Consider the following 27915-nt stretch of genomic DNA (forward strand, 5'->3'; position numbering starts at 1 on the left):
GAGTAGTTTGTCAAGTTCAATACCATTAGATGGCACCATTAAGTCTTTGTGTAGATTCTAGTTCACCTATGAAGTAGATATTTCTTAAAGGGATATTGCACTATTTTCATCATTTCTCACCCTCAAGTTGTTCCAAACCTGTATGAGTTTATTTCTTCTGTTTAACACAAAATAATTTATTTTGAAGAATGTTGGTAACCAAACAGCTGCTGGTTGCCATTGACTTCCATATTAAGGAAAAAATACTATGGAAGTCAATGGCTACCAGCCAACATTCTTCAGAATATATTATTTTATGATCAGCAGAAGAAAAAAAAAAAAAAAAAAAAAAAAACATACAGGTTTGGAACAACATTAGGGTGAGTAAATGATGAAAAATGTTAATTTTGCAGTGAACTATCCCTTTAACACCCGTTTTAAATAATCTATTTAAATGCCAATATTGGGATTATTTGTATTTATCCTTATTTCTCTGAAATTCTATTTTCTACTATACAATATTCTGTTTGAAAAGATTCACTTAATGACCACAGGTTTTTACCTCTTTTAATGTCAATGTCATTACAAATGCAAATATATTAGGTCATTATTCATACTTTTTCACCATTAAAAAAAAAAAAAAAAAAAAGTCATTTTTATTTATATTTGTTATGTTATGACATCTTCCAAAATGTACATGCAGCATTTAGTGTATCCGAGACATTAGTGTTAGAACAACATAATTGACTACTGTAGGTCACTCCCATTTAAAACAAAAATTAAAAACAAACAAACAACAAAAAAAAACATTTCAATTGTTAATGAATATGGAATTGTATTCCATCATTGTCCAGCAATGCATTTAAAATCACTGTTGACAGGAACAAACTTCAACATACCTGAGATTCCGCTTCCATTTATCACAGCCTGTCACAGATCCACATTACTCAAGTCTGCTTTCTTTAAAACCACTCTACATTCAACTTTACAGTGTTTCACTGGAAATGGTATATTATACCACTGAGTGAGAAACTGGGAATGGATTTGATATTTAAGCTAAAACTTGATCAGGGTTTTAAAAAAAAAAGCGGTTAACACCTTTTGAACCGTTTGACTTTAAACCAATGCTTGATTGACTGCATTCAATCGCAAAAAAAGAAAAGAAAAAAGTTTTCAAAATCAAAAATAGTTGTGAATGCTTATGCATGTTTGGAAATCATTTTAATGCCAATAAAAAAAGATCTTTTAACAAAAGTAAAAAAAACACAAAAAAACACCAATGAATGTGCAATTCTGAACCTTGTGCAATTCTACTGTAATCAACTCCTTCACTTCTAAACTGTCATTTTAGTTGCAAGAGCCTTAATATCTTCAACTAATGATATTTTAGAATTGTATGACCCTATTACAGTATCTCAATGCCATCTGATCCTAACAAATGACTTCAGTCCAATATAACAGCGATTACATGCTGGTACCGTACCATCACTGTTAGCAGTGCTGAATGATATTAGATGTCTAAATTAAACCTGGACCAATTCCCCTTTTTCTCTCTCTGTGCGTTTTGAGTGTCTGTGCCAAGCTGCCATGCAAACCATTACTTTCAAATAGTTAACTTAAAGCAGCCAGCTAATACCAATGGTGTAAACATAAATAAAATTATTTCGCAAGTGCTCACAAAGCAGTTTGTACCTCTTTATATAGTACAGGCATGTACAGTATCTGTCCATAGACTTTGTACAAGGAGGGAAGGATTAAAAAAAACACGAGTTATTACACTATGTATTTACACTCTACATAGTCTGTTCACATGTAATAGAAGAGAACTGCTAGATCTCTGTCTTTTTGATTTCCTGTTGCAGACTTCCACTTGTAAAAGCCAAAGCCTTAATCATAACTCCTTAAATATTTGTGCAAGGCAAGTGTAAACAAAGTCAGGCCTCATTACTGGAAGATAAATATCATATGAGCCCATGTTATTCAATATCGTCTCTGGTCTGGAGAGCTCACAGAGTCTGCTTGTACCTACATAAACAGTAGGCTGGTGAGCTGACTCCCCCATGCTGTCTTGTTTAATCCTGGGCTCATTGTAGTGATGGACAGGTTGTCAGCACCATGGTTCTCTCTCTGATCGTCCTCTGTGTAGGCTGTCACTCCTCTGCCATGCACTCTTCATCAGCTCCAGCGCTTCCCTACACCTCTTCTGCACCGACGGGTCTGACACCCGCTTACGAGGTAGGCTTACCTGGACACACATATGAGGAAATTCATGCTGTAGATCAATTAAATAAATAATATTAAAGGGATAGTTCACCCAAAAATTCAAATTTGATGTTTATCTGTTAACCCCCAGGGCATCAAAGATGTAGGTGACTTTGTTTCTTCAGTAGAACACAAATGAAGATTTTTAACTCAAACCGTTGCAGTTTGTCAGTCATATAATGGCAGTCAACAGGACCCACGCCTTTGAGAATATCTTGGATGCCCCGGGGGTAAGCAGATAAACATCACATTTTCATTTTTGGGTGAACTATCCCTTTAATAAGTAGTAAGAAGTTTCTTATGCTCACCAAGGTTATTTATGTGATCAAGAATACAGTAAAAACAGCAATGTTACTAAATTACATTTTTAATTACATTTTAATTCCTGTGATAAAAAAGCAGAATTTTTAGCATCAATTTAGCATTAATTGTTCATTTAAGTGCCACATGATCTTTGAGAAATCATTCTAATATGCTGATTCGGTGCTCAAGAAATATTTCTTATTATCAATGTTGATAGTTGTGCTACTTAAAATTGAGATATTTTTTGCAAGAATATTTGATTAATTTATTTTAAATAAAAAAACTTTTGGAACTAAATATTTTACTGTCACTTTCGATCAAATTTAATATGCATTTGCTGATTTTTTTTTTCTTTTTTTTGACTATAAACTGTCAGTTTTATCAGAAATCCATTATGAGAATACAGTCCAGCAAAAGCGTCTGACTCCTTTCAAAAAACATCAAATAAACATGCAAATTAGAGTGGAACTGAAATACAGAAAAGGATGATGAGCCTCCTATGCTAAATATTAGCATACAGAAATCATAAAAAAAAAAAAAAGATTTGCTGCATATGAAAAAAGTAGTTTTCTTGCCTGGTAAACAGCAGCCCAAGCTTGACTCAATTCTGCTAGTAGCCGATCCCGCTCCTCACATGCACTAAAATACAAAACCCAGGGTGGGAGAAACTGAGCACGATCTTCTGCAAATTCCTGCAGACATAAAGGGTGATTAGTGCACTTAGTGTTCATAAAAAATAAAAATACTTTTAACAGCAAACATCTGTTAAAAACACTTGACGCACAACAATCTGAATGAACTCTTACAATGACACAGTATTCTTTATCCCCTTCCAGGCAAACAGCTGTGACATCGTTCAGATCAGCTCCTCCTAGAGAACGGAAAAAACTGGTCTGGCAATCCTGGTGACATGTGAGCAACTTCCTGTCTGTGAGTACAAGGCAACATGGAATACAGGGTGCAGGAGCTACTCCCTGTGGAATAATCTGAGAAACAAAAATACACAATAGTGGTCAACATCTGGGAAACATTCTGGTTAATTCTGGACAGGCTGTACTAAGAAAACATCTATAGCATCCACTCTGAGCTGGAATACACTCGACAAATATTTCTCAGATTTCTTGCCCCACTTTATAGTCTAGAAGAGTCAATGCTAGTTGCTGGAAGTCAGAGCTAGTATTTCAGCCATACAATGCAAATGTTGGCATGTCTGCAACTGATGAGGAACAACAACACATTGTCATGTGGTGACTGTGAAAGCATTTAAAATGCAGACTCCCACATTTTTCTCAAACACCACCAGCTCAGAAAAAAGAAAGTAGATTTGAATGGAAAGTGTGAAACAGTGCATTTAATCACACTTCCCAAAAATTGCAGAGCTCTTGTCTTAAAATGCTTTGCAAGAACTTGCAAAAATGCTAATGTGTGTATAATTGCAGCTCACCCCTTTAGAAACAGACTGGCAGAGCAGCTGCATCCAGTCGGCCATTTCCAGTTCGTTTTCTGCACTGAGCTCTAATGGAGGATGTCCTGTCAGAATCACTTGAAAAGCATGAGGCTTCTCTGAGCTGTTTGAACGTCTACAGCCTCCACAGTGCCCTCCCCTACAACATAAACACAATCACATGCAAACATACAGTAAATGTGTGGCATCTTTCATATTGAAAAGAACATTTATATTGAGTTTCTAAAAGTGAAATCTATGAACTGGAACAATGGCTTACCCCATGGTAACAGACATCAAAGGTGTAACATCTGTTCTCTCTGCATACTGATACAGGATGCCGTTGCTGCCAGGTGAACAGGAGATTTAGATTCAGGACACATGAACAGCTTGCTGAAACTCTGTCGAATAGCTTAAAAGCACCAAACCCTTCTGTACCTGAGAACCAAGTAACAGCTTTTCCACACTTCCTTCCCCAAATAAGTGCTCCCAGCACGGTACAACAGTGCCCCCTCTTTAGTGCTACTGGATTCTCTGGAGCCAGACGGAGATGTTGGTGAAGCCACCGCTGCATCCATTGGGTCCTCCCAGTGAACCAGAGAATACAGGTGGATGCTCATCTCGGATAACTACACAAACACAGTTAGCACAAGGTCAGCAGGACAGATTTGCTTTGTACAACATTAGGAAAATCAGGCCCTTTCTTTCAGAACATGCTACACAACTTGTTCAAGCTCTTGTTCCATTTAGGCTGGACTACTACATTGCTCTCTTACCAGGTCTTCCAGCCAGTTCTAAACATCTACAACTAAATCCAGAATGTGGCCGCAAGATTAATCTTTAACGAGCCGAAAAGAATGACCGTCACACCGCTGTTCATCAATTTGCATTGGCTCCCAATAGCTGCTCACATAAATTTCAAGGCATTGATGTTTGCCTACAAAACCACCACTGATGCTGCACCGCTTTACGTAAATGCACTACTTCAGAATTAACTGTTCCCTGCTGGTGGAAGGACCAGCTCAATCAGAGCAGCTGAATCTTATCCATCTTCAAAAAACAGCTAAAAACACATCTCTTCCTCTAACACTAGCACTCTCTATTTCTATTTTACTTGTTTCCTTTTTACATTTACATTTAGTCATTTGGCAAACGCTTTTATCCAAAGCGACTTACAATTGGGGAATACAAAAAGCAATTCATCTTGAAGAGGCAATCAGACAGAGGAAGTGCTCGTAACACCAAGTCTCAGTCATTGTTCAAATAAGTACAAGCTAGTAAGGGAGGGAGAGAAAGATAGAGGGAAAGACTAAGGATTTTTTGAGTTTAGGATGAAGTCAAGTACTGCCGAAAGAGATGAGTTTTCAGTTGTTGCTTGAAGATTGACAGGGATCCAGCATTCCGGATAGGGGTGGGAAGATTATTCCCCAGCCAGGAATGGTGAACGAGAATGTTCTGGAGAGTGATTTTGAGCCTCTGTGATGGTACCACAAGGAGTCGCTCACTAGCAGATCTCAGACTTCTGGAGGGGATGTAGGTTCGTAATAGTGAGTGGAAGTAGGAGGGTGCTGAGCCTGTGGTAGTTCTGTATGCAAGCATCAGTGTCTTGAACTTGATGCGAGCTGCCGCTGGTAGCCAGTGCAAGGAGATGAAGAGAGGTGTGACATGCGCTCTTCTTGGGCTCGTTGAAGACCAGTCGTGCCGCTGCATTTTTTTATTTAAAAAAATAAAAATCGACCCTCTAACATTAGTGTTCTCTATTATTTTTCTATTCTATCTACTTGCTTTATTTTTCTTTATTATGAAAGAATTAACCTATAAAACTCACATTCTCTATTCTTTTTTTTCTATTCTTTTGACTTTTCTTTTTATTTATTTAAAACAAACTGACCCTCTATCTCTAGCGTTCTCTATCTACTTTTCTTTTTATTTATAAAAATAAAAACAACAACCTTGCTACGTGTACTGTGTTAGACTAACCAAGAGTCACAGCACTTGCATATTATTGCTCTTTTTTTGGTTTTGATTGCTTCTATTGCCCTCATTTGTCACTTTGGAAAATTTAAAATTACTAAATGTATATGCAAGTCCTAGCATGTGTATTTAATTGACTATTTGATGCACCAAGTACTTTTCAAAAGTCTTTCTTTCAAAGATAGGTTGGTTAAACAAACAGAGGTTTTTAGACATTTTTCATAAAAAGTGACGTTTATCTTTAATCTTTAGATAATTCATTCATAATTCATGCATCAAAGGGATAATATATTGTAGAAGAAGAAGAATTCCATAAGTACTGTGCCTACTTTAAAATCATATCAGTCCAAACAATTTGCTATAATTATGACAAAGCCGCTTGTTTTTAATAAACAGAAATTGGGGGGTGGGGACAATAGTTACTGAGGGGAGGGAAATAAATATAAAAAAAAAAAAAAAAAAAAAATATATATATATATATATATATATATAATTAAATATATATATATATATATAATTAAAATAGTTATAGTATAAAAGTATAATGTCTTAATATAATTAATATAAATTGTATTAATAATAATCTATTAATTTTAATCATTTTAAGTCATTCTGCACCCCCCTTGGAAGTTTGCTGAGGCCCCCTGGTTGAGATCCACTGGTCTAAACTGTATGATCATTATAAATGGTTTAATTGTAAATGCATTTCAGAAAGAGTCAGCATGAAGAACCAAGATTATCAAAGTGAGCCACTGTCTGACAACTCTCATGAATTATTTACGGTGATAGATCTCCCCCATTTACCTCACAGTGAGTCTCTTGGCATACAAACTTAGAAAGAGCCAGTTTCTCCATGGTGGCATCAGTGAGAACAGAGGGGTAGGGAGGCTCCCTACAGCCATTTTCCAAGGCCACCTTCAGCACAGTCAGAAACCAGCTGAGGAAAGAACATGAACAGATCCTCTTCAAAGACATGCATACTAATCAACCCCATGGATACGCTTTAATTTAAAAAATACTTACACAGTCAGAGATGAGTCGGCTGTGTCCAAAAGGAACTGCCGTCTTCTGTTAGTGCACACCAGAGTGATAGTCTGCTGGTGAAATCCAACCTAAGGCACAAACAAGGGCTCTAATCTCTCTGCAGCATGTCAAACTGATTATTTAGGCTTCAGGTTGTTTACTCACTGATATATAGTCCAGCTCATTATAAGATACCGCCTCCTCAACACTATAAGGCTTCTCTGCTGCCCCTGAAAATCAATGGGACACAACAACAAATGCAAACAAGCACTTTTGCAGACGTATAAACAATGTCCTGCTCGTCCACTGAAAGCTTGCTGACCTTTTCGCAAGAGGTAAATGTAGCAATCCGTCAACAGTAGATACAGAGGCTGCAAATCTCCTTCCATGTGGCCTGTGCTCATTCTTACCATCTGAAATAAAATGTACAAATGCAAATCAATCAATAGGATAGCACCAGTTTACAATACAGGTTTACATTAACTACAGGTAATTACAACTGCAATGCTCACGACATGTACACTATAACTGAACATCTTTTTTTTCAAATAGGATGCATTAAGATGATGAAAAGAGATAGTATAGTAAAGACATTTAACACATTACAAAAGATTTCTATTTAAAAATGCTGCTCTTTTCAACTTTCTATTAATTAAAGAATCCTGTAAAAAAGTATTACAGTTTCCACAAAAAATATTCAGCAGCACAACTGTTTTTAACATTAATAATAATAATAATAATAATAATAATAATAATAATACAACATTCTTCTTGAGCACCAAATAAGCATATTAGAATGATTTCTAGAGAATCATGTGACAATCAGTTTTGCGTCATGGGAATAAATTACATTTTAAAATAGACAAAATTATTTTAAATTGTAATACATATTTCACAATATTACTGTTTTTACTGTATTTTTGATCAAATAAATGCATTCTTGGTGAGCATAAGACACTTTCAAAAAGATATTTAAAAAAAATCTTACAGACCCCAAACTTCTGAAAAAAATAGAATGTGACCGCTTTTGATTTTTTCATCTGACTTCCATTAAAAATACAGTAGCTCAAAATAAAAAGTACAGCATTTGTTTTGACGCAGAAGGTGGACTTTCAATGTTGTTGGGAATACATCAGTGATGCGGTCACTTCTGATCACCTCTGAATGTGGATTGAGTGATTTTATCAAAAAAATGGTACTATAAATGAGTACAACGAGTAAATAGGGGGTTGGGTATCTTGCACTAGTACGCTGCAGCATAGACACAATGTAAATAAAAAGTTATCCATTCAGTGATGTTAAATCAAACAGAGTTTCACCTTAAAGAGCTGTTCTTCATTCTCCCTGAAAACATGAATCATGAGCAGCAGAAGGTGATTGTTATCCACCCTGTACAACAAACAAATACCTTAACCTCATAATAAATCACATATTGTGTCAAAAGAGCACGAATTAGTCACTGATTACAATCAGTTTACAATCTCACTTAAACTCTGCAGCATGGGAGCTCTGTACTGCGTGGTCTTTATCCTCCTCCTGCTGCTTTTCTTCTTTACGCTGTTCCTCCTCAGCTGATGTCTCTACGGGGATGGAGGGATCTTGCCCTGTAGCTGGTGTCTCTGCTTCTCCCTCATCTTCATCGCCAACAGGAACATCCTGCGACTCGCCATTCCATGCAGAGTCATTGTGCCCACCACACGAGGCAGCAGGGACTGGACTCTGGGAGGTAAAGCAGTAGAAGTCCGCAGGTGGCAGGGGGGCCTGCAGGAAGCTACGACTTGGGTCCGGAGGTTCACCGCCTGAGTCCTCTCGAAAGGGCTGCTGATGAGGGGGTCCATCATGACTAGTGCAAGTTCCATCCTCTCCCTCCTCACCTTCACTCCGCTGCCAGTGCTCCCCATCCAGAGGACCGTTCAGTCTGTCCATGACGTCACGCAGGGGTTCGCCCACACTGTCCATAGAAGTGTCCGTCATTTCAGGAAGCCTCAGCCCTGCCTCCGGGTCTTCATCTTCTCCTTCTGGTCTCCCATTCCTCACAGACTCTGAGCCAGGACCATTTGGCCCCTCCAGAGGACCCCGACTGTCCATATTAATGTTATTAACTACAATGTCTCTCTCAACTACAATCTGAAGGCATTCCTCAGTGTCAGCTGTGTCTGCAGAGATGACATTATGTTCGCTGCTCACAGAGTCTGTCGACCCTCTTCCCCGTCGTTTCTTCCCAGGCCTTCTGTGCTTTGCCATTCTGTAGCACAAAGCAAACAGAAAAATAAATTAATCTGACAATGCTAAATAGTTTTAACAGTAAGTATTGTAACATAATAAACAAGAACATTATATTTAAGTGGAGCTGGAAGGTCAAGTGGGTCATTTCAGTGCCATTAGAGGTACCAAATAGTATTGCAGATTATTATTATCTTTTATTGATGGCCATTCTGATTAAATACATTCATTCGAGCAAACTACAAAATTTTAAATATACTTTATTAAATGTTTTTTTAATGTAAAGATGTTTTGCCAGTGACTGTTTGTTTTGGAGGGCTCTTAAACCATAAACTGGACTTCCTCCAGGATACTGTAGTTGAGTAACTGCCATAAAGATAAATGGGAATGCTAACAGATGTTTTTTTTTCCAAGTATTACAGATTTAATTGGTTTAGACAAGCTCATACCACTGGTTGAGCTACAAACTGACATCTCAAACTGCTCAAAGGCTTTTTTTTAAATGCCGGTGTCTACAGCCTTTGAGAAGTTGACCTACTACAAACCAAAAGAGAAGTATTGTAACGCGCACACAAAAAAATTATACACTTCACCAGTTCAACTAATAATGTGCGATTGATGATACTACAATCCTACAACATTAGATCTAATGCTCAAGACACACCTAATGACTTCCAGCTCAGAGTTGGTGATCTCAGCATCGTCTCCTGTTGTTGAAGCATGACGGCTAGCCATGTGCACTGGGGTGACGTCAGCTGAAGTGTTAGTGTCTGAGTCCTCATTGAAGGGATTGAGCCGAAATGTAGGGCTTCGCGACAGAGATGTGGTCCTGATGATTCCTGCAGAGGCCCTCACTACAACACAGTCACTGACAACAGTCTGAGGGTCTGATCCTGAGGAGCGAGGCCCACTGACTGGATCGGTCAAGTCTCCCTCTGTCAGAAAACAAGAGCAAGAAGGGAAAATGCCTTAGACGTGCAGGTATTAGGAGCTCATTGTAGTATTATGGCAGACACTGAATCATGCATAGAGACATTCAACAAACATAAGCTGTTTTGAAACAAACGCTTAGCTTTCTAGCAACTTCCATCTCATTCTTTTATGCATCTAAATTTCTGGCAAATAATCACAAACAGGGCAATCTCAATTTCCCCAAATTTGCCTCTAAATATTTGAACATCAGTTTCCATGCATTTAGATTAGTAATGCATATCTGGAAAGAAAAAAACTATTTATATTCTTGCCACAAACCTGAGATGTGATTATATATAAAATACATTTAAAAAAAACCTGTAGGACAACTTTTTGCTTAACATTTTTATGGAAACCATGAAACATTTTTAAGGATTCTTTGATGAATAGAAACCTTCTGTAACATTATGAATATCTTTGTCACTATTAATCGATTTAATTTTTTTTAGACAGTAGTATATAGTGAAAATAATGCAGTTTTGAAGACAGAAGCATGTGCAATGGCTCTGACTATTCCAGCTGTTTTTTAGAAAGAAATTGAACATAATTTTGCATAATAAATGCTTCATTAAGTACTGCAAGTGATGTTTCTGAATTAAATACATTAAATTAATCTATACAGTTATCTCATGACTTTTGTCAGCCCTACAAAGAATACTTTAATATCATTCAAGCAAAAATATGTCTATATTTTAAAGACTCCTATTTGATTATTACCGTCACCATTTCATAAACATTAAGTTAAGAATATTTGCCACTGAATGTAAAGCTTTGAAAGCAACAAACATGCAAACCAGCTGCCACACCACCGCAGCTGCAATGGCAGAAAACACAATCAGACAACAAACAGCAAGTTCCAGCTGCATCAGGCACTGTGTATGTTTTAGTATCATCCCATGCAAACCCTGCATTAGCAGAGGGTTTGGTTCCGTTTAGTCTAATACAGACCATATTCACCAGTAACCCATCTATATACTCATCACAAGCACACTGCCTATATCAGCTTTTGTGCATGAAAACAAACATGCACTGATTGAAATGGCCATGCGTTGCTGGTTAGTAGGTTTGTACCGATGGATTGGTTGGGGTTGCAAATGTTAGATCGGGGGAGGGGGAAATAACCATGTCCCACCTTCCCAGTCTGCACTTGGCAATGACTGCAACACAGGGAAGATGTCACCAAAATCATAATCTAAAAAAGGAAAAATGAGATCATCAATAGGCAGGAAGGAATGATGAAGTGAATGAAAGAAGAACAGAAACTGAAAGAGATTAAAAGTGAATGTGAAACTGGGCATATGAGGAACTAATACATGACTAATACACTGACAACCAAAAGAGACATTGTGACATAATGAGCAGTGAAATGTGTCATTGAATGAAATGAAAGCATTGATGTGTGATCATGTACTGTCACTAAGATTTCTGACCACTCATTACTCTTATCTTGGTACAGAATAAACAATTGTATCAAGTTAAAAATGCCAACTTGGAAAAGAAAGAAGAAAACTGAAATATATAAAGGTGTGAAAATAAGAAACAGAAGCTGGAATAGTAATAGACAGAGAGAAATCAAGGAAATAAATGGTAAATCGAAGCCAAGCAGCTCACCTTCACTGGATGGGGCAATAGCGCTGTCGTCCCACTCAAGGTTAGTGGAGGTGAGGGATGTGAAAGAGTGCAAAGACAGGCTATCAGAGCTTGGCAACCTCTCCTCAAAATCCAACAGATTATGGGGTTTGTAGTATTCTGGCATGTAAGGAGCAACATCCAGATATGGCACATCCTATCACAAATTTAAAAAAATAAGGATTAGGCAGTGGAAATATTGAAATCTTCCATTATCCAGAGTGAGCAAAAGGGCTGGCAAAATCACTCTGGACCCCTCACATCCAGCACACTCCCTCTTTGAACCGTTACTGTCTGGTCGACGCTACAGAGCTCCAAGAACCAGAACGACCAGACACAGAAACAGTTTCTTCCCTCAGGCAATCCATCTCATGAACACTTGACACTAAACGTGGAACACACAACACTATTATACATTATTTATTCACCACACATACTTATTTTTTTATTTAAAATTTGCACATATCAGACCTGTACACACATAATTGTCTATATTATATATTGTGCATTGCCTATTTGTATATCATTCTTTTATTATCTGTGTCCTGTCCTGTTGCTGTCTTTGTGTTGCACTGTGGAGCTTCTGTCACTACAACAAATTCCTCGTATATGTAAACATACCTGGCCAATAAAGCTCATTCTGATTCTGATAAAGAAGATATAGAACAGTATAAAGTGTAATAACGGAAGAGCAGTATTTTTAAGTTAGTAGTTGACATAAACATTTGGTAAGTGTATATGGCATTCAATACTCCATCTAAACCATTTTAAATAGTTTTGCTAGTTAATTTATAATTATACAACCTTCTCATTTTTTAAACAGCTTGTAAATAGGGATGTAATGATTCACTCAACTCACGATTCGATTTTCTAACAATTTTTTTTAACAAAATGAGATTGAAGACATTATACAGTAAATGAGGTGTCCTTTTATTAGGCTATTGCTGCACGTTTCTTTATGAAATTGAAATATAACAAAACTAAATTGAAATTTTAAAACAAACCTCAACTCAAATAAGCAAGGTAAAAAAATAAATCTCTTCATATAAACAAACTAAGGATTTGTCTGTGCTCTTTCCATTTAAAATAAGAGGCAGCCATTGCATTTTAATCATCATCCAAACAAAGTTGCTGCATACATGCAGCATGAGCAGTTATCATCTAAAATGTATAATTTCGAAATCTGAAGCAAAAACAGAATGGTCTGACTTTAGTTTTGTGAAACTACACTACATAAAACAACGCAACGCAAACAACGCAAATTCAATTTTATGAACAGTAATGACAGTGTTTCCTGGGTTACCGCTGTTAACAAAGTAGAGCTGCGCTTATGAACACTACTTTAATTTGCATCATTCAGAGGCAAGATGAAAAGAAAATACCACGTAAACCTTTCTAAAGACAATCAGTTCCCCTCAGAGATACATTCATATAAACTCCTACTCCAACTGTATCGCGATTTGTTTGGCATCTCAACCGATTTGTATTGTCACATTTTAATCGATTTTCAACCGGCTCACGGTTAATCGTGACATCCATACTTGTAAAGAGAAGTCAGTTGTTTGGCACTAAGCTGCATAACATATGTTCTGTATGAGACACATCAGGTCTAGGACACACAATTCTAGACAGGAGAAATCAATGAAGGTCATACCAATTCGAGGTCAAAGCGAATAAACTCCAGGCCAGAGACAAGCGTAAGAAACAGAGTGAGATGGTCATGACTGCAAACCAGTGCATTTCTGTAAAGGAGGAAATAGCTTTCACACATCACAAAAATCAGATAACTGCTGAAAGGAAGTGGTTTGAAACTACAGAAGAACAACAACATCTATTATTTCAAAGTCACTCACTTGTAATAGTATTTCTGGAGCAGACCTTGATTCTCTTGAAAAAGTCGGAGGTAGCTTTCTAAAGAACTTTCACTGAGTGCCAAGTAGAGCCAAGCACGACCTGTGGAACAACAACATAGCAGTCATAGTTAACAACATGAAAAAGTCCACACAGTGCTACAATATTCAGCATCTGTATATATCTGCAAACACTTCATATTTACATTTCAAAAGTTTGGGGTCAGTAAGATGTTTTCATTTTTTTGAAAGAGGTCTCATGCTCACCATTAGATCAAAAACAGAAGAAAAACGGTCACTATTACAATTTAAAATAAATGTCTCTCTTTTAATAATCTGTTTTAATTTTAAAATATAATTTATTCATTTGATGACAAAGCCAAAATTCTCTTCAACAGCCATTACTCCAGTCTTTAGTGTCACATGATCCTTCAGAAATCATTCTAATATGCTGATTTGATGCTCAAGAAACAATTCTTACTATCAATATTGAAAACAGTTGCTGCTTAACTGTGATACAACTTTTTTGGGATTCTTTAATAAATGGATAGTTCAAAAGAACAGCACTTATTTGAAATTACATTTTTGTAATATTATAAATATATTTACTTGAATATCTTACTGTCTCTAAACTTCTGAATGGTACTGTACTTTTCAACAATTATTAAGCACATCAACAAGTCATCATAGGTGGCAAAGGTTTGATCTTACTTCTGCCAAGATTGGTAGCTATGTGCTGAAGCTCATCAATCTGTCGGACAGCCTCTCGTCGTGTGAAGTGTAATACGAGTACCCAGTAACCCGATGAGATGTCTTGCAGCCTTCGAGATGTAGAGAAAAGAGAAGATTGGTAAGCCTACAAATGTCTACTTAAAAAGAATTTCAGTTTTGAAAGGCCCTGGTGCAGTTTGTCTAACCCATAAAGCAGAGCATGATCCAGGTGTTCACACAGCCGCTGAAGAACCCGGTCGTGATTCCTGATGGCTGGCGTCTCATCCTCACAGGCGGCAAAGTAACTCTGCAACTGTGGATTAAATGTTGAAAAATTTTAAAAAGGAATCACTTGAATGTGAATGAAAACTGCATGTCCTTATCTGGTAAATTTCTGATGTGCACACAGCCACGAAATTCCAAGCAATCCTTTTCATTCTAGACGAACAACCTTTTTGCATTTTCAGAATTTTCAGAATTGACGGTTCTGTGGTTCACTGATGAAAGCAGAGCTTTTTGTTGTGGAAGTCCATCACAAAATCATGAGAAATCAAATGATTTCAAGCTGCTAATATTCAGAATAATACTCAGCAAAAGACAGCTCAAGAAAGAAAGAACAAGCATTCTGATGTTGCAAACAGTAAAGATTCAGTAAATTACTGCAAAACAAAAAGACCATACAAAGACGGGATGTCCTGGGATAGCCCATAAAATAAGTAGTAAGCTCTGTTTGCCCTATTTATAGCATCTCATTTAATAACAGGACTTGTTTACAGGACATCTGTCACTGTTTGATGTGTCCATGATGCAGTAAACGGTGTTTACTCGTTTACTTGACTCATGCCTAAATAAAATGACTTTTTCTTTTGCATGTTATTTTACGATAAACCAGTATTAATTACGCTATGTACACAATATAAACTACAATAACTCAATATAGTGCACTGACAGCTGTCTGTCTAACCTGGTATTTATTAAATTCGGATATATAAGCAACACTGGATGTTATTTCTTAAGATGTCAAAGGCGTTTGTCTTCAAAACACAGCAGGAGGGGGAGGCCCAACTATTTTGATAGCGTAAACCGCAAAAACCTCAAACTATCCTTCAAAATATAAACTAGAGAAGGTTGATGCATACCCTCGCAGCATGTATAGAGGTTTCTTACCTTCTTGACGGAGAGAGAGATGTTTTCGAGGATCCTGTCTTTGACTTTGATTTGATCCATGTTTGGCTGTGCTCTCTCTGCGGATGTCAGCTGACGCGCGCTCCCGACTCGCGCTAGTGTTCACAGGCCAATAGTTGTTTAGTGATGACGTAAATTTGTAGGCCAACCCTGTATTCGCCATGGGTTTCCGACAAAAGCTCTGTGCTTAACATTACTTAACATTACTTTCAAGTTTCTTCAACAACGTAAATTATAAATAGTCATAGCTCAAACTCTATTTTTTTAAAAAGCTGTCCGTTTTAAGAAAACTAATTGCCAGTCGCCAGGTAAGGACTACAGCTGGTGTCGGTTTAATTCTACGTCATTCGTCGAGCAGAAACTTTCACATCTTTTTGAACAAATAAAAAAAATCATTATTGTCTTGAACGTTCCTTATTAAGATTTCCTTAATAAAACAACAAGTATTAAAAATACAACAAAATATATAGATGAAATGACTATTAGAAGTTAAATTTACATTCAAGGCAGAAGGATTATCTAGATTTGTTTTTTCAGATTGTCTGTCAAAGCATGCAAAGATTTTTTAAATCATTTGGATCATACAAAATTGAAGAAAACTGCTCTTGCAAATAACACGTTAAATTTATACTGTATACAGTAGGGAAAAATTATGTACACTACAGTTTAAACGTTTGGGGTCAGTAAGATAAGGATAAAATATATACGGTACCTCACAAAAGTGAGTACACCCCTCACATTTTGGCAACCATTTTAGTATATCATCTTAAGAGACAATACTATAGAAATGAAACTTATATATTATATATATTTTAGAGTAGTCAATGTGCAACTTGTATAGCAGTAAAGATTTACTGTTCTCTGAAAATAACTCAACATACAGCCATTATTGTCAAAAATATGTGGTAGCAACATGGTCAGGGGCTGCATGAGTGCTGCTGGTACTGGGGAGCTGCGGTTCACATGGATTCCAACATGTACTGTGACATTCTGAAGCAGAACATGATGCCCTCCCTTCAGAAACTGGGCCGAACGGCAGTTTTCCAACATAATAATGACCCCAAACACACCGCCAAGTTAATAACTGCCTTGCTGATGAAGCTGAAGGTGATGGAGTGGCCAAGTGTGTCTCCAGACCTGAACCCTATTAACCACATGTGGGGCATCCTTAAGTGGAAGGTAGAGAAGCACTATGTGTCTAACATCCAGCAGCTCTGTGATGTCATTATGGAGGAGTGGAAGAGGATCCCAGCAACAACCTGTGCAGGTCTTGACTACTCTAAAATATATCCAAGTTGTATTTGTGCCGTATTGTCCCTTGAGAAAATGTACTAATTTTTTTATTTTTTTTTTGAGGGGTGTATTCAGTTTTGTGAGATACTGTATATAAATACAGCTACTGACAAATGTCTAAAATGATAATGCTTTACTATCCGTGTATATAAGGTTGGTATATATAAACACAATGTAAAGTGTTGGTTCTATTGTCACACATTCATACTATTTCCATCACATGTATTCAATGAAAACCCACAAATAATAAAAAAAAATGCTTGCCCATGTAGTTTACATTTATGAGATGAGGTTCTGTGTAAACTGAGGTTCTGTATAAATCTGTATATAAATAGAATCAGACACTTTCAAATTTGATGCAACTGAACAACAAAGAGGACAAAAAGTTTAGTGGTGGAATGATAAAACTTTACTGTCTTCAGGTATTTCAACCACATTTTGAGAATCCATTCCTCTTTTTATAAATGGTTATTTCAAAACAAAATTTTCATAGCCAAAACATCAGTGCATGTTGTATCATAAAGCCAATTCATGTTGCCTTTTGTACAAATAAAACATGAAGTGTACCCCATATCACTTTAAATTACCAGATAGCAAACCAGAAAACAAAAACATGTCTTTTGTTAGACTACCCAACCCCCCTTCAAAAAATGTACAAACATTGATTTTAGTTGTAATGTCACAACCTCCAACTCACCAAAACAAGCCCATACCAACATATTTCAGATCTCTATTCATCATGACTGCCAGAGGTCTGAAGACCATTTTTGTTTTAAAAAATTTTTTGCACTCTTCACCGATTCTCATTTTAATCAGACTTCTCTTTTTCTCTCATATGTAGAAAGACGATACTGAAAACAAAGAGTCCTGCCATCATAGAGAAGGCACTGGCATAATATGGAAAGGCAGAGGGGATGAAGCGCTCATATTGGGTATGCTGCAAAGGGCGGACAGAAACCTGTGAAACAACAGAAGAATCAGTAAATATATCAAGAATCTGAGAAAATCACTATGGAATTTTTGGAGCATGAGCAAGTTTTACAATGAATTCTGAATTTCACCTGGGTTGAAGAGTAAAGGTGTGTGTAGCCAAGTCTGTTGTAGTCTACTTTGAACTGGAAAACTCCATAAACATCTGGAAGCTTGAATTGTACACTGTATTTTCCACCTAAACAACCAGCAGTCACATGTTTTAATAGCATAAATCATTAACATACACAACCATTTAAAATTTTAATTTAAAGTCATTTTAAAACATTCAAAAACATTGTGGGTTTTCAGCAGCCATTACTCTTCAGTGTCCCAATATCCTTCAAATTTTTTTTCAGAATTATAGAAAGAAATGATTTTATTAGAAATCTTTTGTAAAATTATAAATGTCTTTGTGGCAATTTAATGCATCCTTGCTGAACACTGACCCCAAGCTTTTGAACAGTAGCATGCATGCATTTGAGAACTTCTGTTAATTAAACAGAATATAATAACACACCATTTTTCTTGAGGTAGGTTCTAACAAATGGATCAATTCTGACAAATTCCAGCTGAATGTCATCTCCATCAAATGGCACCCACTTTCCACCAGACAACATCTCAATCACAATGCTGTATTCCTGTAGGGACAATCCAAGCAGGGGGTAGTAAGCCAAAAAAAAAAACTAACCAAGACATTCTTCAGAATAGTCACAAATCACGTGTAAACTGTTAAATGAACTATAATGCCTTTATAAATAATACATGCCATGTCTCACCACAAGGTCAGTGATGGTGTAGGCAGCAGGGGGAGAGCTCTCTCCAACTGGATGATGGGTAACAGCCCCAACCCTGAGAACACCAGCCTCCTTAAACACCCAGCGAGACAGGGCCTCAGCCAGTTCCTGGTTACCAGTCTGTTCATACCTAAGACGAATATACACATCATGCATCAAACCATCTCTAAACAAATAGAGGTTATATCTTGCATACTGTCAACGTTAGTTTTGTTAGCGGCCTGAACTTCATAGTTGATCAAACATAAAAGAATCCATATGATTTCAACCTAATACCACAATGCATTTTAATGTCTGAATACACAGTTACATAACAGACCTCTTTGACCCAGGGGAAGCCTTCTGCACAGGGGAGTTGAAGAAAGCATCACTGAAGAAGTGCAGTGACCCGCTGAAAACCACACGTGCATTGTTTCTTGCCTGCAGACCAGCGATCAGGAGGGTGTTCTTTCCAACTGCATGAGGATACTGAAAAGCAAAATGGAGATTGAGGTGAATGTGAATTAATTTGACAAAAAAAAAAAAAGAACATTGAAATATTTACCTGCGTGACGGGGCGATCTGGAAAGTAGGAGTAAGAGGTGGAGGATCCTGTCAGAATGTCCAGCACCAGAGAGTTATCTGGATCAGCCACCATGCTGAAAAAAGCAAGGCAACTCATAATTTGCTAAACAGTAAATTTTGCAAAAGAAGCAGAGATCGGGGAATCAAGAGACCACTTACCCAACACCTTTGAACATGACTGGTTTATCAGTGGGCTTGCCAACTATAGTTGGGGCTTTAAGAAGATTCTCTGGACCTGCAACAATCAGGGTGTGCTGTAAAAAACACAAAGACAACTTAAATGTACATGACCAAGCTTCAAACTATGATTTGAAATGATGGTGTAAACGTACAGAGAATGTGTTTAAAAAACATAAGTTGTAGAATATAACACAATATGGATTCAACATGAAATGGAAACTCTACAGTAGTTCATCTACTGTTATTTGCTATTCTTTATATAATCTTATTTACATTAAAGGGATAGTCCAACCAAAAACTAGTTTCTTTTCTTTTACGAAAATCTGCTTCACTTGGCTGTACCTAACATTATGGAAGAAAAGATTTGTTGGTACTTCCTAGGGCTGTAACAATGAACCGCGAGCTGGTTGAAAATCGATTCAAATTTGTGACGATTCAAATCGGTTGAGATGCCAAACAAATCACGATTCAATTAGGGGTAGATGCAGGTGACGCTTAAAGCGTTTCCTTGGTTTCCGCTGTGAACAAAGCAGTGCTGCACTTATGAATTTTAATATGCATTATACAGAAGCAAGATGAAAAGAAAAAATACCATCTAAACTTGTCTAAAGACGTTAAGTTCCCCTCAGACATACATTCATATAAACTCCTACCCCTAATTGAATCGCGATTTGTTTGGCATCTCAACCGATTTGAATCGTCACAAATTTGAATCGATTTTCAACCAGCTCGCGGTTAATTGGACACATTTAATTTATAATTTGTCTTAAATCTCATTTTGTAAAAAAAAAAAAGAAAGAAAGAAAGTGAAATCAAAGTCGAATCAAATCGAATCGTGAGTTGAGTGAATTGTTACATCCCCAGTATTTCCATTACATTGTAACTAAGTAAATAAATATAGGATCAATTTTAATTTCATGTTGACTAAGTATTTAATTCTTCACTTCATAAATTCTCTAAGCTGTATTTTTTCCTCCATCCATTACTTACCTCACCAGGATCAGAAACGTCATAGTTATGGTGATCAATAACAGCAGTTTTCTCCTCATCAAATTCAATCCCACATTCACTGCCTAGCTCTCTCAGAGGATCACCTGCCAGAGTCAAAGTCATAGTGATATTATTAATGTCAACAGGCCAATACGTGTGCGCTTATGCAAAACCAATACAACACTCACCAATATCAGAGCTGGCAGCAACAAGAACATTTCCTCCACCATCAATGAAGGCTGTAATAGTCTCTACATTGATGTTGCCCCCAAAATCTGTTCCGTTGGAAACATGTAAACGTGGATATTCAAACATAAAAATGGCAGAATTACATAAAATCTGTTCACTATAACAAGACTCACCTTCCACTGATGGAGAGAAAATGATGAGATGGTCATAGAGGAACTGGCCATACTTGATCAAAGAGAGACCAGGATCATCAGCAGTCTTGAAGGTAAGGTCAAATCCACGATCTGAGAACAAGAATTTAATTGTGAATTGAAATATTTACAAAGAAATTCTGCGCAGGTATGTTGGTGCAATTACTCAATCAGATTCACAATGCATCTTCTATTCATATGAACATATTAAGCATATTTTCAGATGCTAATGTAATAATTTAAAGTGTTTTAATACGAAAATATCAGCTAATGTATAGCTCACCTGCTAAACTGTGGAAGAAGATTGAATGAGTGTCTCTGATGTTGGGATTGTCCAGCAGAACGAGAGTCTTTCCGTCTCCTAAAACTGCCTGCAACATTAACGCCACGGATAAAACAAACAGAGCGCTTCTGCTGAACCCACCAGACGAGGTGTGGACCATTGTAGCACCTCGTCTTTTGCAGGTTAATGTTGCAGGAGTCGCGGTGTCCCTCACTGACAAGCAAACCATCGCCATTTTCCTCCTTTGGACAACGTCAGCGCTAACGCGGATGTGAACTCTGCCCCAGAGCAGCAGCCAATCGCGTGCTGCCTCATTGACTCATGAATATTATAATGAGACAGCCCTCAGTAAAATATGTTCGAAACAAATAATTAATTTAATCTCATTTTTTATTTTAATTTAAGTGAATTTTAATATAATTTCTGCTAGTGAATCGATTATTTGTATAGACACATTTGCAGAAAATGTTCATACTCTTAGTGCTTATGAACAGATATCTTTCCATCTGTCAATCCCAACTTTTATGAGCAGCAGGGGTCAGTGCAACACAACTATAATGCGTTTCAGAGAGCTAGCCTAATCAGTATGGTAAATTAAAATTATTTATTTTTTTATATAAAACTGAATGTTAAATTTATTATGTATTTGTTGGTTATAAAATCTATTAAACTGAATTGTATAAGTGTAATTGTATCTCATAATTATATATATATATATATATAATGATAATTATGTTTCCTAAAAATAAAAATGCTAAATACTAATGATCATCAAAATCCATACTTGTTTTATGTTCATTTATGTATATCATGGCCTCCTAATAATCCCCATACACTTGATTGGCTCATTGACTCTCTCTCCTCTCCACCTGTAGCTGGTGTCTGGTGAGCGCACTGGCGCCGCTGTGCTGTGGCTGCCGTCGCATCATCCAAGTGGATACTGCACACTGGTGGAGGTTGAGGAGAACCCCCCCCCCCCCCCCCCCCCCCACACACACACACACACACACACACACACACACACACACACACACACACACACACGATTGTAAAGCGCTTTGGGTGTGCAGCAATACACAATAAAGCGCTACATAAATGCATCATTCATTCATTCATACCTGCTGTCCATGTCAAACTGCGTTCAATAGAAAGGTTTGTTATATTTCTCAAGTGCTGTTTCAATTCTGATTGGATTTTTAAGTGCATTAAAAAAAAAAAAAAAAAAAGTTTAAATTACTTTAGGGTAAGGAACCAGTAGCCTTGCTTTCCTGGCAATAATAGACATTTAGTCCAGTGACCCAAAATGAAACAAATATCAACAGAACCAAAATATAGTGGTTTATTAACAAACTCATAGGTGATTTTGAGCATTATGCACTGAATGTGGCTTAAGTCATTTTGAAAAGTCACTATTGTATGCAATTATGATACAATATCAGTTGTCTGTTCAATACACTCCAACACAACAGAATTGGACCAAAATGACATGGAACACTTGTAGTACTAGTTTCAATAAGTTTTCTGACAATGAAAGCTGTGATATTCAAAAAACAGAAACTTGCTTGCAACACACTCATCACTCATCTAAAGGAGTAAAAAATGAGTTATGCTAAAACAGAGCATTTAAAAGTGTTTATTGTGAGTTTCTTCAGCTTCTACATGTCATTAAAATGACAAACATACAGTTAAAATCAGCAGTTTAATGTTTTTTATGTTTATGTCAAGCAGTATTAAGCTCAAATAGAAAATGATTAAACTCCACAAACAAAAGAATCACTAATAAATCAATAAATAACAGTTCAGTACTGTAGCTGATTTGTGGAAAACTGAAACTTGTAGGACAGGCATATGTTTAACTGGCTTCAGTTAACAGAGCTCTAGCATGATCTAGCATAGGACATATACATGGAGAAACTAGTATTAAAAAGTCTGACAAACAGCATACAAGTTAGGATTGTTTTGTTCATATTTAATTACATTTGTTTTCTTGTCATATTTAAATTTAACTCTATACAATGTAGTTTTAATATGCTGTACACACATTGTGCTGCGGTTTGAGATATGAGATACATCTATCTAGCAGAGTGTGTTTTATTATAGCATGTTAGAAATAGCACACTTTGTGCCAGTCTGAACTCCATCCTTTGGATCGATTTAGGTCAGAAACTCTTCACTGTGCTTGGCTTTCAGACTTCACTTTTCCAGACCCTTCCTCTGTCTCTGCCTGTGTACTGGTCTCCTCCTCTGCCCCCTCACTTTGAGATTCTGGCTGGGCTAGAGCTCCTTCTCCTTCCTCACCGTCCTCCTCCCGTGTCCGGAACAAGAGCTCGCCTCCCTGGATGACCTGCTCGGTGGTTTGCCATGTCCCGTCACCTGCATATTGCTGATAAAAGTCAGAATCTGCCTGAAACATGACCAAGGCCTGGGCAGTGTGAATGCGCACATGCTGGGCGAGGGAGCTGGCGTCCAGGAACTTTTCACCGCATGAGTCACATGCATACAAGATCTGGGTGTTGGGATCTGAAGGAATAGAGCAGCACAATGTTTCAGCTTCAATATGATACAGTATTGGTCACACTCCAATTCTCGCTATTAACAAACCATTAACTATGACTTTCGCCTCAATAGACTCCTAATTGGCTGCTTCTTAATAGTTAGTAAGGTAGTTGTTAAGTTTAAGTACTGGGTAGGATTAGGGATGTAGAGTAGTAATAGTAGGCTAGTATAGAATTATTTAATGCCATGGCAGCATTATAGGCTATTTTCATGGCAAAAACAATAAACAACAACAACAAGTAAAACAAATACAATAAAAACCAGCAGGGATATAGAATATGGTCATGCAGAATATAAGTACTAAGAAAGAGCCAATATGTTAATAATATACACAATATGTTAATTAATTATATACACGCTACTGGTCAGGCGAGTTTTTTTTTATTAATACTTTTATACAGCAAGGATGCTTTAAATTGATCAATAGTGACAGTAAAGCCACTTATGTTATAATATTACAAAACATACTTCTATTCATTTAAACATATTTCTATTCATCAAAGAATCATGAAAAAAAAAAAATGTTTTACAGCTTCCACAAAAATATTAGGCAGCATAATCGTTTTCAATAATGATCGTAATAAGAAATGTGTGTTGAGCACCAGATCAGCATATTAGAATGATTTCTGAAGGATCACGGGACACTGAAGACTGGAGCAATGACACACAGGAATCAATTTTTTGTAATTATACCTAATAATACATTTAAGAATGTAATATAACTGTTTTACTGTATGTTTAATCCAGTAAATGCAGCCTTGGTGAGTATAAGAGACTTCTATCAAACCTTTGATCGGTACACACGTAATTGAATTCAGTAGTCGTACATGTTAAGGTGTCCATGATACAGAGTAATTATCTAGTTAAGTACTTAGTAGTAGCCATTGTACTTACACAAAACAAAATGTACTTACCATGTAACTAAGTTATGAAACAGCCTGTACATACAGTTTGTAATTATGTAGGTGTAATAGGCAGCTACTGTTACACATATGTAACAGACCGAGTCTGTTACACAGCTACTTATGTGACCAAAAGATTGTTATGTGTTGCAGACTTTACACAATGTAATTATACATGTAAGTACACAGGCATAAGCTACTTAAAATAAAGTGTATCAAGATTGTACTTAAGTGTACAAGTAACTCTGTAACAGACTTGGCCTGTTACATATGTGTAACAGTAGCTGCCTCTTACATCTACATAATTACAAACTGTAATTAGAGGCTGTTCCATTACTTAGTTACATGGTAAGTACATTTTGTTTCATGCAAGTACAACGGCTACTACTAAGTGCTTAATTAGGTAATTACTCTGTATTATGACACCTTAAAATAAAGTGTTATTGCAACATCCTATTAATATAATTTAAATAATTAATAATAATATTATTTATTTATTTTGTATTATTATTATATTATCATAATTTATAATACCAGTCAAGGAATAAATTATGATATAGTACATAAACTATATATTACTCACCTGCTTCTTGTACTTTCTCCACTGCTTTGGTGATCTCTGCTTTCAGTGCCTCAGTTTCATCTGCAGATACAGAGGTTGCCACTGGTACCACTATAGGACAACAAATAATATCAGGAGACCATCCAACCGCTATTACAGTCACTTTCAGATTAAGAATATTCCCTTAGTTTTGAGCTACAACCTTTCTACAAGGTGTAATAACTCATCAGTTTTGTCATAGTCTCTCACCTGTGAGCTGTGCTACAGCACTGGCAGCCAGAGCCTCTGTGGCTAAAGTAACAATGTCATCTGTAGTGACTGTGACGATGTTGACCTCATTATTGAGCTCTGAGCCCGGTGCAGAGTCTGGCAGCAGCTTCTCCTCTTCCTCATCCTCCTCAGCCACCACCAGTCTCTTCATGCCCGCCTTCCCCTGGTGCACAGTCTTCACATGGGAACGCAGATTGTCCACACGGTTGAATCCTCTGCCACACTTATCGCACAGGAAAGGTTTCTCTCCTGTAAACAGGAAGTCATTAGAAATACATAAGAGAGAAATACATAAGAAAAAGCTCAAAATGTTGCATCTTACCTGTGTGAATGATGATGTGTTTTGAGAGATCTCCCACATTGACAAACGCTTTGTTACAGGTGTGGCACTTGTGTGGTCGGATATTGTCATGATGACGGATGTGATTGGCCAGCTGGCTGGACTGGACAAACCTTCGAGGTGTGATGGTTGAAATACACTTTTATAATATATGGTGCCATAATGAATCTAAACAAAATCATTCATGCAGTTACCTTTTTCCACAGCGGTCACACACATACGGTTTCTCCCCAGTGTGTTGGCGAACATGAGCTATGAGTGAACTGGCTTGCGTGAAGCCCTTTCCACAAATCAGACACAGACAGGGCTTTTCGCCTAAATCAGTAAGACAGACACGGTCAAATAAACCTTTAAAGGTAACAGTAGCTGAGGGTGTGAGAAATGGCTCAGACCTGTGTGGATGCGCACGTGTCTCTGCAAGGCCCCGGGGTCAGCAAATGCTCTCTGGCAGTGCATACAAATGAAAGGCTTCTCACCGCTGTGCACACGCAGGTGTCTCTTCAGGTTGCCTGTGAACAGACCATGGAGCCACATTAAAATTCCTTCACGCACATATATATATATTGCCACACCCTGTCTCAATGTGTAAATCTCACCTGAGGTGGTGAACTGTTTCCCACACTCCTTACACTTAAGTGGCCCATCTGCAATATGGATTTTCAGATGTGCTTTCAGGTTTCCCAACTTAAAAAAAAAAAAATCTGATTTGAGTTGTCTGTATTTGTAATTGCCCAATAAAAATTGTTTGTGTTATAATGACTACAATTTAATGACAATAATATGGTATAATCTATACATTTTGTCTGCATGCTATTTTTTTGCTATGCTATTTTTTTGAATATAGATAACATTGTGTTGTGATGCTTACAATTATAATAATAAAAAACCTTTTAAAAATATATTTCAAATATAATTTTTATTTCATTTATATTTTTTTAAGTATTTATTGTAATTATGTAAATATAAATATATTTGACCATTTATACATTATATATACATTTATAATAGATCTCCCACCTGGTTGAATTTCTTGTCACAGTGTTGACATTTGTGACCTTTGTCTGTGTCGTGGGTCTCTAGATGTCGCATCTTGGCAGTGGGGTCAGAAAAGGACCGTTCGCAGTAGTCACACTGGTAGGGTTTTTCCCCACTGTGCACCAACTGATGCCGCTTCAGGTTTCCAGAAGTGGTGAAGAGCTTCCCACAGTCCTCACAGCTGTATCGCGCCTCATCTGTGTGTCGCTTCCTGTGCAGGTTTAGCAGACTGATTTGCCGGTAACTCTTTCCGCACGTGGAACAGCAATATGGTTTTAGAGGACTGGAGAATCAGAGACATAGAGTGTGAGGAAAACTGCATACTGTGGATGTTTTTGCATGGTGAAGCTTTTGTGGAAATATGGTTTTTATATTACGTCTTATAGTTGACAAGTCATACGAGGCTGTAGAGGAAGAACATTAGACTGTATCATGCTCACCTGTGTGTTTTCTCGTGTGCTTTGCAGGCAGCTGGGTCTGAGAAGGATTTATTACAGTCTCTGCAACTAAATGGCTTCTCACCAGTGTGAATGCGCATGTGACGTTTAAAGTTGCCTGTGTGTGTAAACTTCTTCCCACAGTCCTGCAAGAATCAGATTACCATTATATATACCATTGTGTGTGTGTGTGTGTCTCTACAGGACAAAGACAATAAGGATTACAAAACTGAAGAATCTCTCACCTCACATTTGTGTATGATGGAGCCATACGCTCTGGACTCACTTCTCTCGGCCACAAGTGCAGACTTCTTCCCATCAGAACCCGATGTTTCTTCATCCTGTGTCTCCATCTGCTCTTCTGCTTCTTCCTCTTCCTCTTCCTCGGTTTCTCCTTCATCCTCTACATCCTCCTCTTCTACCATGTTCTCCACGCTCTCAGCATTTGACATACTTTCCTCAGCATCATCAACTTTTAGCAAAAGTGTTAACAGTTATGAAAACCTAAACATAAAAATGTGAGGTAAATGTACACCATAGTTATATACGACAGAAATTACCTTCTGTGGATGTGTGAACAGCTGCATATTTCGACTTGCTTCTCCTTGTGCTAACATACGACCGTTTAGCTGCCGCCCTCTGAGAGACTTCTGTAGGAGTGGTAAAGTATCACACAAGTTTTAAATGATGGTTAACATTAACAAAAGCATTAAGAGTAAGGAATAGACACTAACTAGGAGTGTAGTCAGCATCAGAAGGGTCATCTTCGTATTGTGGAATCTCTTTTGTGGCTCTTTCTTCC

General features: G+C 37.2%; 3 protein-coding genes across 5 annotated transcripts in view; all 3 read right to left on the bottom strand.

Moving 5' to 3' along the window:
* Window positions 1–530: 530 nt before the first annotated feature.
* LOC306860423 (pleckstrin homology domain-containing family M member 2-like) lies at window positions 531–15669 on the bottom strand. 2 transcript variants are annotated; one of them, XM_079402136.1, is made up of 20 exons: window positions 15538–15646; window positions 14577–14683; window positions 14371–14480; window positions 13663–13762; window positions 13464–13551; window positions 11792–11966; window positions 11313–11372; window positions 9873–10143; window positions 8472–9230; window positions 8305–8374; window positions 7308–7398; window positions 7151–7215; window positions 6986–7074; window positions 6767–6899; window positions 4427–4617; window positions 4269–4334; window positions 3989–4148; window positions 3351–3530; window positions 3120–3236; window positions 531–2224 (listed from the first exon to the last, which is right to left on the bottom strand). In XM_079402136.1, exons 1-20 carry the CDS (start codon window positions 15595–15597, stop codon window positions 2087–2089), a joined length of 3030 nt encoding a protein of 1009 aa, XP_079258262.1. In that variant the 5' UTR covers window positions 15598–15646; the 3' UTR covers window positions 531–2086. The 2 variants fall into 2 exon arrangements, with proteins under 2 accessions (XP_079258262.1, XP_079258263.1); XM_079402137.1 differs by lacking the exon at window positions 11313–11372 and having other exon boundaries at window positions 15538–15669.
* A 1299-nt stretch (window positions 15670–16968) lies between these two features.
* LOC306860111 (dolichyl-diphosphooligosaccharide--protein glycosyltransferase 48 kDa subunit-like) lies at window positions 16969–21285 on the bottom strand. The gene is made up of 11 exons (XM_079401649.1): window positions 21012–21285; window positions 20711–20821; window positions 20537–20623; window positions 20349–20452; window positions 19338–19432; window positions 19159–19252; window positions 18934–19082; window positions 18597–18744; window positions 18338–18458; window positions 17910–18016; window positions 16969–17806 (listed from the first exon to the last, which is right to left on the bottom strand). Exons 1-11 carry the CDS (start codon window positions 21244–21246, stop codon window positions 17657–17659), a joined length of 1401 nt encoding a protein of 466 aa, XP_079257775.1. The 5' UTR covers window positions 21247–21285; the 3' UTR covers window positions 16969–17656.
* A 1042-nt stretch (window positions 21286–22327) lies between these two features.
* Window positions 22328–27915, bottom strand: part of LOC306860473 (zinc finger and BTB domain-containing protein 17-like) — a 13028-nt gene continuing 7440 nt past the window's right edge. The window contains exons 4-15 of one of the 2 annotated variants that reach the window (XM_079402208.1): window positions 27848–27915; window positions 27674–27763; window positions 27359–27585; window positions 27117–27259; window positions 26659–26959; window positions 26238–26325; window positions 26034–26150; window positions 25836–25956; window positions 25624–25754; window positions 25281–25550; window positions 25053–25142; window positions 22328–23531 (exon numbers count right to left, since the gene is read on the bottom strand). The exon at window positions 27848–27915 is cut by the window's right edge and continues 277 nt beyond it. In XM_079402208.1, coding sequence (XP_079258334.1) covers window positions 23182–23531; window positions 25053–25142; window positions 25281–25550; window positions 25624–25754; window positions 25836–25956; window positions 26034–26150; window positions 26238–26325; window positions 26659–26959; window positions 27117–27259; window positions 27359–27585; window positions 27674–27763; window positions 27848–27915 — 1996 coding nt within the window. In that variant the 3' untranslated portion in view covers window positions 22328–23181. The remainder of the gene's footprint in view (window positions 23532–25052; window positions 25143–25280; window positions 25551–25623; window positions 25755–25835; window positions 25957–26033; window positions 26151–26237; window positions 26326–26658; window positions 26960–27116; window positions 27260–27358; window positions 27586–27673; window positions 27764–27847) is intronic. The other variant, XM_079402207.1, reaches the window with a different exon arrangement.

This window comes from Barbus barbus (genome assembly GCF_936440315.1).
Source record: "Barbus barbus genome assembly, chromosome: 41".
NCBI classification, from domain to species: Eukaryota; Metazoa; Chordata; class Actinopteri; order Cypriniformes; family Cyprinidae; genus Barbus; species Barbus barbus.

Coding starts and splice junctions, on each gene's coding strand:
- LOC306860111 (XM_079401649.1), bottom strand. CDS start 21,246: ATGGCGATGGTTTGCTTGTCAGTGAGGGACACCGCGACTCCTGCAACA. Junction 20,624..20,710: donor TTTCTCTCCATCAGTGGAAG/GTGAGTCTTGTT, acceptor CCAACGGAACAG/ATTTTGGGGGCAACATCAAT. Junction 19,253..19,337: donor GTCATGTTCAAAGGTGTTGG/GTAAGTGGTCTC, acceptor TGCTTTTTTCAG/CATGGTGGCTGATCCAGATA.
- LOC306860423 (XM_079402136.1), bottom strand. CDS start 15,597: ATGGATCAAATCAAAGTCAAAGACAGGATCCTCGAAAACATCTCTCTC. Junction 14,481..14,576: donor GATCATGCTCTGCTTTATGG/GTTAGACAAACT, acceptor TACATCTCGAAG/GCTGCAAGACATCTCATCGG. Junction 10,144..11,312: donor GCCAAGTGCAGACTGGGAAG/GTGGGACATGGT, acceptor GTTTTCTGACAG/AGGGAGACTTGACCGATCCA.